The sequence below is a fragment of the Rhynchophorus ferrugineus genome, unplaced genomic scaffold (genome assembly GCF_030347505.1).
Source record: "Rhynchophorus ferrugineus isolate W39M unplaced genomic scaffold, kcgeb_rfMv2 rfM4, whole genome shotgun sequence".
Classification (NCBI taxonomy): Eukaryota; Metazoa; Arthropoda; class Insecta; order Coleoptera; family Curculionidae; genus Rhynchophorus; species Rhynchophorus ferrugineus.
In genome coordinates, this window is record NW_027472583.1 from 12,604,276 (window position 1) to 12,624,295 (window position 20,020).

At 30.2% G+C, this 20,020-nt stretch overlaps 1 protein-coding gene across 1 annotated transcript in view; it reads right to left on the bottom strand.

Moving 5' to 3' along the window:
* The window catches only part of LOC143195423 (putative multidrug resistance-associated protein lethal(2)03659), a 49,070-nt gene that overhangs the window by 15,483 nt on the left and 13,567 nt on the right, over positions 1-20,020 (bottom strand). The window contains exons 2-4 of the mRNA XM_076402512.1: positions 12,935-13,168; positions 8,782-8,985; positions 6,153-6,379 (exon numbers count right to left, since the gene is read on the bottom strand). Coding sequence (XP_076258627.1) covers positions 6,153-6,379; positions 8,782-8,985; positions 12,935-13,168 — 665 coding nt within the window. The remainder of the gene's footprint in view (positions 1-6,152; positions 6,380-8,781; positions 8,986-12,934; positions 13,169-20,020) is intronic.

Here is a 20,020-nt window from a genome sequence, read left to right on the forward strand (position 1 = left end):
TCGAAATGCTTTATATCATCTCGAATTATTATGGCTGTACCTCCATGTGCTTTATCATCAGGGTGATTTGTATGATAAAGCTTATATTTAGGAACTTTCAGATAATTCTTGTCCGTAAAGTGTGTTTCGGAAACCATCATAACGTCAATATTTTGTTCATTTACGAACATTTTTAGTTCCCTGGCGTGTTGTTGAAGCCCATTGGCATTCCAGACGGCGATTTTGTAGCTATTGGTTTCAGGCATTAGGCAAGTTTGCTGACGACGGTTGTGAGTAGACCAAGCATCGTACTCATTTGATCCATTAGTTTGGCCATCATATTTTCTAATCTTGAGATGTTGCTAGTTTCAGTAGGTTGAGATATTGTCTCTCGTTTTTGTGCTGAACCATTTTCAACTATTTGGGCATAAGTTATGTCTGGTTGACTTGTTCTGGTGGGTAGTGGTAGATTGGTAGTAGTGGATTGTTTTTGTTGATGCCTTTTTTCCCTTAAGGCAGGATAGAGTTTCTGCTGTAGTTGCTTGTGAACTGCGCAACCCTTGTAGTTCGCTGGATGATTTCCGTTACAGTTAACACATTTCACTTTTTCATCGCGAACTTTACGAGTACAATCTCCTGTCTTATGTTCTCCTGCACATTTTACGCATCTATATGATTTGCGACAGTAAGTCTTTGTGTGCCCGTGCGCTTGACACCTTGTGCATTGTGGTATAATTCTTTTTATATGTGGTGGTTCGCATTTAATAATATTATTTTCCAATTTGGTGATTTCATACACCGCCTTATTATTTCCATTAGGTTTTATGTCTATATAAAACATAGGCAGAGGTTTTTTTGTCGTGTGATGTCGTATATTGTGAATATTTACGACCTCGTGGCCTTTTTCAGCTAGTGCTACCTTGATGGTGTTAAAGTCCGTCCCGTGATGTAATCCTTTTAATACGAATTTAAATGTTCTCTCGGATTTTGGCCTGAATGTATGGTATTGGGTATTTCTTTCATCCAATTCTTTAATAAGAACTTTAAAGTGATCCGCTTCGAACAATTGGATTTTAATTGTTTCATAGCTCACTGTTTTAATTGTGTAGTTCGTAGTAATGGTTTTCAATAAGTCATGGATATTTTTTATTATTCCTACCTTATAGACTGTTATTGGTGGTGGTTTCGGAACAACTTTTTCAGGGCTTGGTTGTATGTTCTCTTCAATTTCTTCCGACAGGTTGCTAAAACTGTTTTTTGTCTCTATCGGTTTCTGCAACCAATAGTCACTGATTCTTGTTTGTTTCCTCGCGATTTCTTCTTCTGGACTTCTCAATCGTTTTTTGTTAATGACTGTAGTCCATTCTGATGGTGGAGTTTGCGTTATTGCTGTTTGTTCTAATCTTATATCAAAGTGTGCAGGTGATTTGGTTGAATCGCTATGGTTTGCCATTTTTTAATTTTTAATATTTTATTTAATTTACTTCCAGAGGATAAAAAAATAAAATAAATACATTGTTTATTTCACGCACTTCATTTTTCACTTACGTTATTTTAGCACTAGTTTTTTACTATAAATACTATAAATGAATTTCAAAAGGACTGTTGTAAAATAAGATGAAATAATTTTAAACACTAATAAAAATGAGATGCAGTCCTTTTGTCTGGTCACGTAAACACGTATTCACTACACTTTAGGTCCACTGAGAGACGGATAGCCGCATCTGTTATGCGTTTTTAACACTCTATTAAATAACCGTAATAAAATACTGGGTTTTTTTTAAAAAAAGGTATCCTTTTATAGCTTGGACCGTATTGAAAATACGTCTTCACCCTACGAAGGTTGGAACTGAACTGTATTGTGCTAAGAGTGGCGCTACTTTTGTTATTTACAAAACAATGGATTAAAAACAATTTGGTGTTTTAATTTTACATTGCTTCTTGATGGATAAAATGCGGTTAAAGCGAAACACTGGCTTGAAAAGTGTTGTAAGGACTCCGTTCCATCAACCCGCTCAGAAACAGCAATAAAATGTTAGTTTTCTGACTTCAAACGTGGTCGTAGACACTAATGATATGGAAGTCAGTGGAGGTCCAAATGAGGTGGTAACAACAGAGAATTTAAAAATCGTAAAGATATCAAAAGAAAGTGTTGCTTTTATATTTCATGAGTATTTAACTATGAGAATGCTCTGTCCAAAGTGGGTGCTGCATTTGGTCACTGTTGACCAAAAACAAAAACATGTTGATGATTCTGAGCAATATTTGGCCATTAAACATACCAAAACCGGAACTTTTGCGTCGACATTTGGCAATCGATGAGACATGGATTGATCACTTCACCCCCGAATCGAAACGATAGTCATTTGAGCGAACATCAACTGATGACAGACCTATTTTGAGGAAAAAGATAAATCGTCCTAAAAAAGCGGTATTGGCATGTTAGAGGAGCACTGGAATGATCGTGTGACTCTATGGTGATGAATAAAAACAATTTTGAACAAAAAAACGCGATTTCCCGGTTACTTCCGGGACTTTTCGCCTCATGTGGTACATTGCATCTCTTGCCACCTTTCGACGATGTTTATTTTTATAAATTTCACATGTGCAACAAGATATAGAGTTTGTTCTTCGATTTGTGTGTGTGCAAGATATCTGTGGCTTTTCCAGAAGTCTTATCCTTCCAGAACCTATAGATTCATTTCTGAAGATGAAGATAAAAAATTGATTGCTGGTAACCGGGTTATATTCTGAAATAAATGGTCTAACGGTTGAGATTGCTTTTACATATGCGAAGTAAAATAGAAATATTGTGAAATTTTGAAGAATTATGAAATTTTAATGAGCTCATTTATTTTACATAAGCACAAAAAGTGTCATATTTCTATTCTAAAAATAATATCAAGCTGCAATTAAATATTTGGAAAAATTAAGATCACACAATTAATGAAAAGAAATCTAAGCATTATTTTATTACGATAACAAATTGTATTGCACAATATATTGAAAATAATGCAGATGTATTTTTACGAAAAACATCATAATCTGAACTACTGAACTAAATTAAATAAACGTCTATCTACTGAGTTTGATGAAAGATTACGGTGGAACGATTTGCAAACAATTGTTTAAATAATTATACAATCCATCTTTAGTATTTGCAACTGATAAAGATCCAAGGACCACCTATCGCTGAACAATATTATTTTTGATTTATTCCTAAGATAACATTTTAAGTTGCACTAAAACATTGACTTATTTACATTATAATATTAAATAATTATTAGTTATTTTTAATAATTTCTTGAATGGAATATGATATTGTTTATTGGTTGTATTTTAGATATTGTAATAACTAGAATTTATTTGGAAAAGATCTGCTTCTTGACGTAAATTATTAACAATAATAAATATAGACTAAATATAGAATTTTATACAAATAAAATATTTATACAAAAATAAAAAATGGTAAATTAAAATCCGAAATAATCAGGTAATTAGTATCAAGTAATCTGTTTCAATATCTGAACACCTGTTTCAAAAGAGAAGATGTTTTTTAACAGTACACTTTTATAAATAAAAAACGAGATAGGTTTTTCTTAAGTCTTGGTAATTATATACAAGGCAGAAAAATCTTAAAATATATTTGGGTTATGTTAATTCAATTATTTAGTTCCTACAGAAACTAAGTTAAATATTTTGAAAGCGTTTCTAATATAAATATTTGAATGTATGCAAAGGCAAATATACGAAAGTTCTTTTTTTATTCCACGAAAGATTAAAACTGGAAAAACACTGAAGGTAAAAATTTAAAAGTTCCTTTTAAGATAGTAAACAAGATCTGTTGATAATTATTTTTAACATTGCATCTTAAGAGCATTATTACTTTATAAGTGCAATAATTATAATCGATTAATTAGCTCTGACTCAAGATACCTAATGATATAAAGATTTAATAATTGTATAATTACACATAAAATAACAACATATTCTAACTGTATATAACAAATTATAACAGTTTTTTTTGTTTCTATTAAAAATTGAAAAATCATAGGTTGAGAAAAAAAGAAAAAACATCTCAATTCTAGGAAATATAATGAATTATATTGATTAAAGAGATATGTTGTAGTTATACGATTCCCAAAATTACTTTATAGGATAATTCTTTAGGATAGTTCTCATATTTTCAACAATTATCTTTTAATCGTTTTTGTGTTGGAAAACGACGGTCCTTCAAGGTTTCTCTTATATTTGGAAGCAGGGAAAGACATCTCTGGTGAGTATGGAGACAGGAGCTTTTTTAATTACACGAAGTATTATAGATTGAAAAGGTGTATTAATCATTAGATCCTTAATTTAGTTATTAATTAATTAATTAATTATATTCATAGACAATTATTTTACTTTGTTCGCATTTTCATCAATTGTTGATATTTAGGATGACCTATAAGCTGGTTTTCTCCAATTCCTCCAAAGCCATTTTGCAAATACTTTAATCAGCTTAATGAAAATTTTGCTTCCATTTATAAAGGAAACGGGATTGTACTAGAGCTAATTTTAAAGATTAAGATATTTCTGTAAATTTTAGTGGTACTAATTTCTGATTCATTTCCGGTTTTTTCAGTAAATCCTTTTCTTAACAGAGCGCTAACAGAACATTGTACTGAGTACTGAATAAATTAATTTGTAAAAATTGTAAATGTTAATTTAGAAATTAGCTTCATGGAATTTTAATTCCTCATTAATTGATGACTAATTAGTTCCCACGTAGGATATAAGACAAAGTAGAAAGCAGTAGACAAATGGAAGCTAAATTAAAGATGAATTTTCTGCAAGAGTGAGATCAAAGAATGGAATAACTAAGCAAAGAACGATGCAACTTTATTTAAAAATGTAGGTAAGTGATTTATTCTTTTCATTAGTCTGGTGTATTTATTATTTTTTCAATATATATTTTGAGTGAGAAATTTGAATTTAGATAAGGGACTATATGAATACATAAATGAAGTAATGGCAATATGCAGCAGCTAAAATGAAACTAACTAAATAATTTATATAGATGGAACACATAGGAGAAATAGGAGAAATTGTTAATTATTAAGAGCAAATTTGCCTTAATTTAGTTATTAATTAATTAATTATATTCATAGACAATTATTTTACTTTGTTCTCCAATTCCTCCACAGCCATTTTGCAAATACTTATTCTGCTAGTAAATTCCGGTTGCTCTTGTTGTCGTTTAGACAATCTATATATTAATCAGCTTAATGAAAATTTTGCTTCCATTTATAAAGGAAACTGGATTGTACTAAAGCTAATTCTAAAGATTAAGATATTTCTGTAAATTTTAGTGGTACTAATTTCTGATTCATTTCGGGTTTCTTTAGTAAATGCTTTTCTTAACAGAGCGCTAACAGAACATTGTATACTGAATAAATTAATTTGTAAAAATTGTAAATGTTAATTTATAAATTAGCTTCATGGAATTTTAATTCCTCATTAATTGATGACTTACTAGTTCCCACGTAGGATATAAGACAAAGTAGAAAGCAGTAGACAAATGGAAGCTAAATTAAAGATGAACTTTCTGCAAGAGTGAGATCAAAGAATGGAATAACTAAGAAAAGAACGATGCAACTTTATTTAAAAATGTAGGTAAGTGATTTGTTCTTTTCATTAGTCTGGTGTATTTATTGTTTTTCCAATTTTTGAATGAGAAATTTGAATTTAGATAAGAATGAATTATGAATACATAAATGAAGTAATGGTAATATGCAGCAGTTAAAAATGAAACTAACTATATAATTTATATAGATGGAACACACATGGACAAATAGAAGAAATTGTTAATTATTAAGAGCAAATTTGCCATCATTTTAAAGCATTGATAAATATTAAGGTTTTTAACAATTAATGTTATATAACACACAATATAATCAGTTTTAAAACCCTACTCGTATACAAAATGTTTTAAGATATCTAGCGACATTTTTACATGAAGTTCCACAGAACGTTTATATAGATTCTATTATTTATTTCCGAACTCATTTCAATAAAACTGTACTAAATCATTCCAAAAACATTAGGTGTCCACTACCGCTACTACTATCCCCCTATACTTTTGCGGTTTAAAAATACAAAACAACTTGCACATGTTCCATAGAATATCTTACCTTGTAAAGGCACAAAAGATATCAAGAAGGCTACGCCGAACAATGCGGCATAACCAATCTCCCTATATAATAGCCAGGTACCAACGGCTACTTCGATGGGGCCAACCCAAGCGAAATGGGCCAAACAGAAACCTTGGTCGAAGCGACCCAGATCGTTCGAGAGTAGGTTTACCATTTGACCCACCGTGGTTTTACCCATTGCAGTTTGATTAAGTCTCATTGTTTTTCTGAAAAAAGAGCAAAAATTTATAAATACTTCAGTGTTATTTTTCAAGTTTATATAAAAAGATCGTTTATTTTTTTAAACAAATAATATCCTAATTATATTGTACTAGTTCTAAAATATATTGGATTATATCAATCAAGAGATGGGATTAAGATTGTCTAAGATATATTTAGATATATATATGATTATAAATTGTTTCCGCTATATCACAACTATTTTAATTGAAAACAATTAGAAGTACATATATATATATATATATATATATATATATATATATATATATATATATATATATATATATATAAATATATATATATATATATATATATATATATAAATATATAAATATATATACATATATATATATATATATATATATATATATATATATATATATATATATATATATATATATATATATATATATATATATATATATATTATTAATTACGTTTTAGTAGACCGTAATTAATTTCTAATGTGCTATAAAATTATTAATAGAATGTCTTGTACTTTATAAATGGAAAAATAACACAAATAATGCAGTTTCATCAATATTAATGTTAGAAGAATTTATATTGTCCATAAAATGGAAAACATACTTATGAATTCAATAAGGCTAATTCTCAGAAATAAAAGAAGCTATTTTCATAATATTACAGATCGCTCTTTACTGAATTATAGTGGAGCTGTCTATTTATTAGTAATTAATGTATACGCAAATATAATCTAATGCTATTATTTCGAGATTCGAGCCCTTATTGAATGTTACCAAAAAAATTATATATTAGATGGTTGCATGTTATCTTATTGTTTCGTAATTTTAAAAAGGCTTTTATTGAAAAAAATTGGTACAATATACATGAACCAAAATATTAGTACGGGTACGGTGACTAAAGTCTCTTAAAAAATAAAGAACAATTTATTGTTAAATTCGCCAAAAAGAAACCTTGACATTGAATATGAAATATATGAAAAAAATTATTAGTTTTTTTCGATAGTATGTTCTCGATATAATCAGAATTTATTACAATTATTTCAGAGTTACAAACAGTCCGAACTGGGAAGTATTTTTCGAAAACTCTGGAATATGCAGCTTTTTGTGGGAGATCTAATTCAAATTACCACAAATGTTTGTTCATTATTTAATTTATTTATTCAGATCGAAATATATACTGTAGATCTGCTAGTAGGAAAATATAGTCACAAAGTATTATGTCCTCTTTATTATTGTATTATTATAGTGGACATGCTATCCAAGAGGGATATACATTGAAGAACTGTTTGAACTTAAGGAAAGAAATATTGTCGACGTTAGACCCTTTACCCATTTTTAATTTTTTTATTACTATTAATGCTTATATTTTAGATTAAATCCGAAGATGGAGAAAAAATCCATAGAATCTAGATAAGGAAACGTTAAACAGAGTCGCAGCAACGAAAATCTAAAGATAAATATGCTCCACAATGAAAAAAACTAGTTCTAGGTACTACTTCACAGGTGGTGTGGAAAAAATGGTAATGTAAATGCCCTTAATGAAAAATTCAGGTCCTAACACACAGATGGCGCTAGATTTATTGCATCCGCCACTTTTTCAGTTAATACTGTTAATACTTCCTTTGTGTCACAAGTCAATCAAATTAATGGCAAAACTACATGAATTGAACTTCGAATTGCTCCCACGTCCACCGTATTCGCAGACCTCAAAAAATGCTTACCGGTAAGATATTTCGCTGGAATGAAGATGTTATAGCTGAAACTCAGGCCCATTTTGAGGCAAAATATTAAACATTCTACAAAAGTGGTACTGAAATATTAGAGCGGCGCTGGAACGATTGACTCTTGATACAAATTACGTTGATGAATAAAGCGAATTTTGAACAAAAAAAGACGCGTTTCCTTTGGTACGTCCGGGAGTTTTCAGCCAAAGTGTTATAATCTTAAAATAACTTATATTTGATAAGAATATGTTTGTTTCATTATTTTATTTACATTAAAATTTTGTTATATACCAAAGCCAAAATAAACTAAAAGTGAAAGTTGATGCGGGAGTTTTTAAAAACACCCGTTTAAAATTAACATACCAGTATAATATTTCCCACTAAAACTCAATGTTTAGTGATTACATGAAATTATTTTTTAAACTAACAAAAATTGTTTCACAAACTAAACGGATATCTTATTGAATGATATGTTATTGTTAAATCTCATAGAAAATATATACATCCCAAAATAGAGAATAAAATTGTAAAAACCACAGTAATCGAATAAATGGCAAAATCCCACGGCTATGTCTACTTCACGCAAACCTAATGGATGGGAAAATCAATTTATCACGACCCAGTGGTGCGACGCAAAGCTCCCCCGTATTACGATCTAATTCGTTCGAGAAAGGAACTCACCTATAAATAAGAGATCCACAGGCAACACGCATCTTCATTGATAGATGTTGTAAACTCATCATGCGTGGATGAGCAAGAAAACAATCTACCACCAGACAAATAATAATGGCACTACAGTAAATATAGGCTTCGGTTTCGGATATATTCGTTTGACCAGTTTCAAAATAATGCACTAGCTTTCCTATAGATAGAGGTATCACAGTACTGAAACAAAAAGAAACATTATTAAGCAATTGAATATTTTATACTCCCTTTCCTCCTAGAATATTGTCTTCAGAAAAATATTTACATTCTTGTTATCTATATAAATAAAACTTAATCACTGAAATGCATGTATGCGCATAATTTCACAACCACTCTACCAAATTGAATAATTCATTTCTTGTTGTGTTGGTTATTATCAGGACAAGATTTGCACAAATCACTGACAGGTCATTTCATCTAAGTGTGAACAAAAATTAATTTCAGTGCCTTAAAAATATCGGATTTTGTATATATGCGGGAACTTTTACTTTTTTACTTCAGTTTGGGGAAAAAGGTTGTGTGAAGTTATATAACAAGTATGCTCTATTGATTTCAACATGTGAATATTGGTTTCCACGTATTTGACACCGAAGACGAAGAAGAGGACCTTAATAACCTTAATAGGGATCGCTTGCTATAATAGATGGGTTTTAGCTGAGCACTGTGCCAAAAATGGCCGGAATATGAGCAAATATACAATAATGTTATTCTTTAACATAACAACGCTCGACCACACGTTCATAACTGGTGAAAACATACTAGGAAACATTAAAATGGGAAATGATAATCCTCCCACTGTATTCTCCAGATCTTGCTCCTTCTGATTGCTACTTCCGACATATGAGTCGTGACCTGTCTGATCAGCGCTTAACTTCTTATGAAAGTACCAAAAAAAGAATCGACTCGTGATTAGCATTAAAAAATGCATCGTTTTGTGGATATGAAATACACAAATTGCCTGAAAGATGGAAAAAACTAAGGGCTATCGATGGACAATAATTTGAATAAAATATATTGTATCGATTTTTCACAACAAAGCAAATTCCAATAAAAAAAAACCTTTAAAACGAATGTATAGGCTAAATATTATTTCTAATGTCTGCATTTTTGACCTGCTTATACATCCATAAAGAATAAAGAGTTTCCGACAAAATTCATACAAATATACACAGAAACAATTTTAACTGCCTTTGTTTCTTTGTCTCGTAGTAAGTGATGATACATCCAATGAAACAAAGGCAATCGCGTACCAAGGTTTATTTATTATATGATGTAAGAAATAACAATACCGCAAATAATCTAAATTGTCTAGGAAAATAATAAGATAAATTAGGTCTTCTGTTATGGGAAATCGGACAGCTATTGTTGGAAATATAATGGGGATTTTTGAGTTATGTAACATTGAAGTCTAAAGCATTAACTGTTGCTCAAATCAGTTACTTTTCGTATCTCCAAAGCTAACAATCCAGCAGCTAAAATGGCAACATATTGGACGGTAACTTTACTAGAGCATTCTTCAAAAGAAGGATTCAGTTAGGTGGAGAGATTTTGTGTTAATTTAAGAGCAACCGTAGAACATCATAACAGCTTAATTGAAAACTCCACGGCCTGATACATAGATGGTGCTACTAGAATTAAATCCATATGTTTTTTTAGCCCTAACCCTCAAAAGATGCGTGTATAGATTTGACAGCTGTCGGATCATTAGTTTGTGAATTATTGCATTTTGAGTCAAACAACATTTGTTATTGTGAAAAAAAATGGATAAGAAGGAATTTCCCTTGTTGATAAAATATTGTTTTTTAAGGGAAAAAATACAATTGAAGCAAAAACTTAGCTTGATGCCGAGTTTCCAAACCTACCCCAGGAAAATCAACAATCAAGGATTGGAATGCTAAGTTTAGACGTGATAAAATGAGCACCGAAGACGGTGAACGCAGTGAACGTCATAAAGAAGTTGTTACCGACGAAAACATTTAAAAAAATCCACAAAATGATTTTGAATGACTCTAAATTGAAATTGAATGAAATAACAGACACTCTAAAGATATCAACTGAACGCGTACGTCATATCATTCATGAATATTAGGGTATGAGAAAGCTCTGTGCAAAGAGGGTGTCGCACGAGCTGACGTTTGATCAAAAACAATGACTTCAAGATTTTTAAAGAAGATCAAGCGTAATAATCCCGAGTTTTGGCTCCATCATTTCACTGCGAAGACCAATCGACAGCTATCCGAGTGGACTACACACGATAAACCCGCTCCAACGTGTGGGAAAACGCAAAAGTCCGCTGGCAAGATTATGGCGTCTGTATTTTGGGATGCCCATGGAATTTTCATTGACTAGGACCATTAACAGCGATGACTATTACATAGCGTTATTAGACCGTTTGAAGGACGAAATCGCCCAAAAACGGCCGCATTTGAAGAAAAAGAAAGTGCTGTGTCACCAAGACAAATGAAAACGATGGCAAAATCCATGAATTGGACTTCGAATTGCTTCCTCGTCCACCGTATTCTCCAGATCTGGCCACCAGCGACTATTTCCTGTACTCAGATCTCAAAAAAATGCTCGCTGGGAAGAAATTTTCGTTGAATGAAGAGGTGATCGCCGAAACTGAGGATTATTTTGAAACAAAGGACAAATCGTACTACAAAAATGTTATCGAAAAGTTGGAGGGTCGCTATAATAAGTATATCACCCTTGAAGGGAATTACGTTGAATAAAAAAACTAGTTTTGCCAAAAGAATGTGTTTTACTACGGTAGGCCGGGGACTTTTCAATTGACCTGTTAGTAACCATTAAATTAAGTCAAAAGATAGGTTAGGTCATATTAATCTGTTTTCATTTAATGTTATTTTGTAGTGCTTCACATTAAAATAACTCCGAAAGCAAACAACGAGAAAGAGAGAATCAAACAGATTTGAGGAGAAGTTATTTTTCACGTTTTGAATATATTAACTGCTGTTTCCCTTTGTCATATATCATAGCTCACTCAATTTTCATTGGATTGACTTGAAATACTAACATTCTCTTCTCGCAAAGATTCTTGATATAGTTTCGTACATATAGATTATAGAAATAGAATAAGTACCAAAAACTTAACCTGGGACCACGAAGCGATTTCATTTCAAATGTATATGCATTTGTTTACTCGAAATTTTATAAATTTGAATAAAAAAATTGAATGAAGAAAAAAAATCCAAATAAAGTTAATTCTGAACCCCCCAAATAAATAGTTTCAAAACAACAAAGAGGCAATATAACTCAAACAGTTTCTATTACCAAAGAGAAATATAATACCTGAATTTGGGATTGTAACGATTTAAAAAATTGCAAGGGCAGTTCAAGAAAACCAATAAAGTTGATCAATGAAGTAATTCTACAAATAATTTTACAGCAATTTTTTTGGAGATAATGACTTGAACTGAGACAAAATTGGGAAAACAAGGATCCCTTCCCGGAGCTATAATCCATTGGGATTATAATAAATACATGGACCATTAACAGTCTGAAGGAAATTAGAAACTCTCTCATTCGGTTTATGATGAAATAGAATATACAATATCCAACGTTATAGTGAGACTACTTCTGTTCACAATACATTAAAAAAAACAATATGTCTTGTATCATGTCATGTTCCACAAAAATATTATTTTTCATCAGTTGTTTCGATAGTTTTGAACACAGTATCCTTTAAATTTGAAATAATATTGCATAACATACGTACATTGAAGCAAACTACAATTTTCTATTTTATAAATCGTAGAAAAATTTAATGACAGAGGCAACATCTGAGGCCAATGTACCTCAACACTAAAAATAATCTAAACCTTTCACAGTAAGTCAATGATCGAAGATTGTTTAATACTTCTTTCCATTCTCTCTATCAGAAAAAGATTATCTTGAAAATATATAATTTTAATAAGAAAGTGATTACAAAGTTTGAAAGAACAATACCTAGGACAGACGTAACTTACGAACTAAAAAAATGTCTACACAAAAAAAACACTCTTAATAATATTACCAGTAGCGGCCACAGATTCAACAGTTTATTATTGCATATTATTATCATTATATTATTAATACTTATCTACTTACGGTGGCAAAAAAAAATAATACTTACACTAACATAATCTCGTTGATTAGTTGTAAAATTCCTAAAATAAAAAATCTAAAACCGAACAACTTCAGCAACGCTATATGCAAAGCGAATTTTTTGTGTTTCTTTTGTTCTTCTTTCCAAATCCTTTCGAGCTTATCACCTAATATGGACGAATCGTGTGAAGGCAGTGGTGAGAACAAGTCATCCTCGGTTAGTTTTTCTTTGTATGTTCTCCTGAATATAGGAAACATGTATCTGAAAAAGAGATACAAACAATTAATTAATTCTGTCAATTATAGTCTTACTTTTAGAGAAATTGAATGTTTCCTTCACTTCAGAGTTCAATTATTTAAACATGACAAATTATAAGCTAAGAAAAATTAATGCGATAAAGGAAAAATGTGTTAGTTTTAGTTCATGTTCTTAGTTTTCTTTTACTTTTTATTAAAAAGGCAAACAAGGCAATATAATTAGGGATAATTGAGGACCATAACGTCATTTTGGGAAAAATTCCAAATGAAACCACTCAACTTCTATTAGAATGAAGCAATATATGCGGCTGATTATTTTTTCTTTAAAATAAGGAAGAGAAATAAAGTCACAGAATGTTGAAGGTTTGCTAAATTATTTGTCTTCATTTCCTATTTTCATTTTATTAATTAACTTAAAGGTACTCATAAACAGTCTGACTGTTGAATAACACATGCAAGATTCGAGTATTGGAATGTCCCTTTTTTATAGACAGAATGAAGCAAAAATGGCAATTAAGCATATACGTTCTGTGGACACTCATGGAAATCATAGATATAGCAAAAGCCATTCATAATTTTTAATTATTTCAGCCCTTTTCATAACATAACTGAATATAAGTTGCAAAATATATGTGGTACTCATGACTTATCCTGATTTCCTCATTCATTCCGTGAGGAAAATATTAATTCGTAACCAATATTGTGTGTACTAAATACTAGTGAAAAGTAGACAGCTTTTTCTATATAAAAAAAAACAAATGTAATAAAATTGTTGACTGAATTTACATGGCAGGTTAAAACAATAAATTTCACAGAATTTTACCAAATTTTACCACAATTACAATCAAAATAGCCATTACATCTATATTATCACCACTGCTTATAAGAACCAAATAGCCTAACTACTTGTATTTTAATAGTTAACATGTGTGCTAACATTTCAATTTTAAATTCTCGATAACTGAAAATAAAACAATAGAAAATGTCACTTGAATAATTGAAACTAGAGCTAATCGGTGCCTTGTGTTAATTTCTGGATTCAATACATGAAAATACAGGAAAATAAATATTTTTATTGTTAGACAGTGTAATTATTTTTATACATACACCATATATGGAAGAGTCTGATTCACGGATATTGTTTCCTTTGTTAAATTTTTACCATGACAAAATACGAAAATTTTCATCAATTGTCGAAATATTCGCCGGAAATGAAGTTAGACAATCACAAAACAAAATCGATTAGTAACTGTGGTTAAAACCTTTTCACCATTTCTATTGAAAAATAATCGAAATCACGATAGTTAATTAGCAGTCGTCAGAATCAATACCACCAAAACGGATAATAATCAGATATACTTTAAAATCCTTCGACTAGTTTTCCTTTCATCAAGTCGCTTTGTTCGCCAAAAAAGTCAATAACGAATTTTAATCGCATATACATTATGTAACGGAGGCCAAAGACCTACACGTGTAATATAGACGCATGCGAAACAAAATAGAGTTATACATGTGTATGAGAAAACCACGTACGAAACTTTAATAGATATATTTAATAAAATTTAATTGAATACAGAAGATGAGGGTTTGTATCTATAATTTTATATAAACTTTATATCAACAATATCAAAAATATTATATTTTAACTTAGTGACATAAAATTAATGATTATTATTAAATAATTATTTATTTTAATATTTAGGTCAATATTTGACAATTTATTTAACAAAATATAACCAAAAAATACAGCAATAAAAAATATCCACATCTCTATACACGCTTGCGTTTAATATATATTTATTAAAAATCCACTGCCGTAGTGACCAACAAAAATTTCATCGTTCTGAAGATCTCTCTATCTCAGTTTGTTAAAAACATCGTCTTTCTACTAGAAAATCTACTACCGTAGATATATTTCTATCGATTTTCAACAATTTCTGGACTTTTTAGCAATTGATCATTTTAACTGCGTTTATACATACTATAGTCAATTCAAAATAGCAGTGATACGAGTGTCAATATATGTCTGTCTAAAGTTGTAAATTGGTTTTACAGTCAGATAATATTATCCTTGTCATTTTATTCTATTTAAAAAGAGGTAGAATGCTGTTAGAGAATTTCGAACATGTAACGGAATGAGCATGCAAAAGTTGTCCGTTTGCCAAATGTCCGAAAATTCTTCAAAATATTATAATTACGGGTTATAAACCGACAAACGTTGTTTTAACGTTAATAAATTTGAAATCGCCGCGGTTTTTATTGAAAATATTTTTTGCCCTTGCAGCTGCACTGTATATTAGTACGGACACGGTCACTAAAATATCTCAAAAAAATAAAAAATCATATAACCTTAAATTCTCCAAAGAGAAACCGTGTTTATGCGAAACAGGTGAAGAATCAAGATCAATCTTGGTATTTCAGAGATCAAATATACGAAATGTATAGAACAGTAAGTGTTTCTTTCAATCGAAACATAATTTCGTACAATTATTTCAGAGAAAATTGTTAGTCTGGAAAGTATCCACAAAAATCCAAGATATACAGCTATTTGAGAGATGTAGAACATCCGTTCATACATTGTTGGATAATATAGGATTTAAGTGGTGTAAAGATAATCCACGAAGGGATTTAATAGAACTTCCAGAGATTGTTTTTAAAGTAATACAATTCTTAAAAATTAACAAACATATAACAAAATCTAAGAAGAATTATATCAATTTTTATATTTAAAAGATACATGGATATTTCAGAATGGTACATTGGGTTGCTAAAGGCAAGATGATAATAAATATAGTGTAAAGACAACAAAGGTTCATGGAAAAAGGTAAACGTTGGAATAACTATCGATTAGGTTTTTTTAGTCATAACATTATATAATTCTTAATTAATGCGCATAATATATACGACGCCTTCACCCTTCAACTTTACTCTATACTGACGTCATATAATATGTCTTAGCGCGAATTTAAAACTTAAATTATCTGTATATTAAATCGCATGGGTACATTAGTAACCAACATCATGTTGAAGTCGTTTTATAATTGTTTGTACACACATATGTTGAGAAGTTTTTATGGAGGTGAATACTGTTCATTAAAAAATAAAATAATAAACACAACATTTTTGTTTGATGAATATTTCATGTTATAGGTTTAATTACAGGCAAAAGGACTTAAGTTTGGTAAATAAAATGTATGTTGGAACATATCGTACTTTGATTCACAGGTTTTATAGGAATATGTTTGAGACCTTGTTCGATTTTGTCTGTACACTGCGCCTTTTTTACGAAATGTTGCTTTCAACCGATTCAAAAGATCATAGTAATCATCTTATTCTACTGTTTTACTAGTTTGGTGGGTAACCCATGAGTAAAATTCCTCTTGAATTCCAAAAAAAATTACACAAGCTTCCTCTAGATGGTCTCTATCCATTTTAATTAACTAACACTCAAAATTAATTTTATATTTCCTCGAAAATATCTAATATTGGATGTTGAATTAAGTGCAAATGAAACTTCCATTGGGCACACAGTAATTTCGTCTCAAAATTTATTCAAAAAATAAAGATTGGATGTGCTGATGTGAAAAAGACACTACCATATTAACTTTAGATGACCTGTGAATGAATCAATGAATCGAAATGATGAATTGAGTTTTGTTGCTGATTAACAGATGGGGCTCCGCAAATTTATTGAACAACATTGTATATTGTATTATGAAGCTATAAAAATGTAAAAACGTACTTTCTTGTAAGTACGTTATTGAAGGCTATCTACGAATATTAAAATAATTTGTAGGTCCCATATTTCAATGAGGTTAAGAGAAAGTAATCGATAATTTGTGCAAAATTATCTAATATTCGAATGTATTAACTATTTTTTATAAATATATTTTTTCTATAGGCTTTTGGGGAAAAACACTTCCATCGATTGCTTCATAACCGAAATAAAGAAGTCGCAGAGTTAGCAGTGGAAAATTTTGGAATACGAAAACTCATGTTAGAGCATGTTAAATGCAAGACAATCGTGCTGAATCATTGCATATTAATCGTACAATAATTTTATTGCTCCTTTGTCTCGCTATGCATAATCACTGATATAATATAGCTATATATAAAAAATAAAAGAAAACCGATCTTGCTGAATCGTAGAAGATTCGCAAAATAGTTTAGACACTTTTAAATATCTGATATGAACTGAAGCCAAGAAATGTTGAACAAAGATTAATGCACGTACATGCAATTAGTTCAGCCACAAAAAATAAAAAAATAACCTCTGCTTTGTATACCCAAGTATACTTTTATATACCCAAGTCCCCTGCAAGAATTCTAAGAATCAGTTGATTCTGTATAATAGCAATATAACAAGTTCTTTAATCAAGTTCGTAGATTGTCAGTACATTGACAGTAAAAAGAAAAATCCCATGCCATTTCAACATTAAGTATTTAATTAAAATATTAATATTTAATAAATTTTAAAGATGAACATACATCTTGAATCATCCTTTAACTAAAGAGTGATGTGAAATGTGGCTCTTTGATTTTGAAGCAAAAGTCGACGAAGATTTTTTATATTCTAGAGCACAATTTTTCATTTTTGAGATAGCATCTTCTCATGTAGCTTAAACACATCACTTAAACGAATTTTCTTGCTTAGCCAATTTTATTCCTAGTTTACTGAATAATTTTGTCCAGCGGAAATAACATCTTGAGATGATATCATGTTATTATTGATGAATACCATTAAACGTACTTTCTAATTGCACTCGCTCTAACCGAATTGTATTAATAGCGGGTGTGTAAAAAGTAGTTTCGGCTTTTTAATAGTTTTCAAAGCAAATTTACTCATATAAACTCTAAATAACTAATCAATTATATATTTTTAATCAGCTATGGCCATTTGTTTCACCTGCATCAATCTCGTTCTTTTTTTGGCAGTAAAAAGTCAAATCAATGGTTTGGCCAATTTCGAGCAATTTATGATGCAGAATTCGTTTCCAATTACACCAAACACTTGCCACTAACATCTTTCTCGCATATTATTACCGTAAATGATTCACAAATTGATGCTTGGTCCATTGAAATGATCACTGTTCATGTAGAACCCAAGTGTCGAGTTGTTTCGGTTTCCAGTTTTATGTAAACGATTGCCAACTATTTTGTAGTCTATTTATAGTTTCGAAATCACGAGAAAAAATGATTTGTATTATATTTGTTTAAAATATTTATCTTGATATTTCTCAGTATACCAATAACTTCATCAACGATTGAACATTCACAGTGAGGCTCATCTTTAACATCGAAATTTCTAGAAGGTAAACGACAAAACCATTTTTGACACTGTCCCACACTTAAGCACTTTCGCCATAAGCAGCATATAACTATCAAAGCGCTGTCTTTTTCTTTTATATGAAGTAATAAAGCCAAATATAGTGAAATAAATCTTCTGGAATTTGCATATTCAAAGCTCAATAACTTTTGAATGAGTAAGTTACCTTTCAAGCTTGTTATACTATGACTTCAGTGAAAAAGTATTATTATAACACAGATAACTACTTTCAAAGCCATCTATTAGGAAAACCATTTATTAATGTTTCCTCAATCTCATATTTTACACTCGTAATAACAAGTAATATATCTATTATCAACATTTTTTTCCTTTAGTTACTCTTAAACCATATGCCTCCTCTATGACAATGTTACATGGTTTAACTGAGTATTTGATTTGTGTGAACATACTAGACATTGCAATGACTCTTGAATAGTCTCTAAACAGGCAGAGTTCGAATTTTATCGGAGAGATAGAGCAAAATTCGGTAGTGGTTATTGATAATGTCATATGACCGCTAGCATATTCTGTTTATTGAATCATTTCCTGGATTCTGGACTGCTAATAAAGATAAAAATACGCAGCACACATCTTAATTAATTTAAAGCATAGTTAAAATTAACTGTAGTGCTGATAATTTAATACCCTGTCTAATACGCTATAAAAAACAATTGAGAAATAAATATTTGATTTTAAGTTTAATAGTAAACATTATTATAAATTTTACTTCTAGTTAGATGCAGTTATTAAATTAGTAGAAAAAACAGCATAATATATGTAAAAGGTCATAATGTACATAAACAATAAGCTAGAAAATAATAGCTTTTTCCGAAAATTAATTTAAATACTGCAAACCACAATTGTCTGTTAGCAGAGAACGTTTCTTCATGCTTTTTTTCAGTATTTCACGTCGTTTTTTTGCGAATACATTGTAAAAAAAAATCCAACATTGTCTCCATGTTCAGACTAGTGAAGGGAAACAAAAAAAATGATGGTGGAATTTTTTTTCTAGGCCACTTCCAGATAATTACCTAAAAAATGTTTTCCTAAAGGCCACCACGTTTATAGACTCATTGAACAAAGTAATAAATACAGCCCTGACCTTCTTTCAGTCAAACGAAATGTTTTTTAAACGCAGATATGAATGATTTTGCGTTTATTAAGATGTCGAAGAAATTTCGTACGGGAGAAAGTGAATTAAAGGATATAGGAGTTATGTAGAGGATTTTATGTCCCGAGGAAATTATATGTGATAAACTATTATCAAAATAACACAAATACAAGATAAATATACGTTGTCTTATCAAATTTAAATTATAAAAAGAGAGTCTATTAATTTATTTCCGTTCAGATTGTTTAATGTCGTATGTGTCGGCTAAAATGACTAATAAATTAATATATATACTGTAATTAACTATGGGAACAATCGAATAAATATTATCGAAATAATTCATAGCCAAAAAACGTTCGAGCTTCGGGTTAAAAAAATATTCTAATGAAAACAATTAACAAATGCCGTTTGTCGACAGT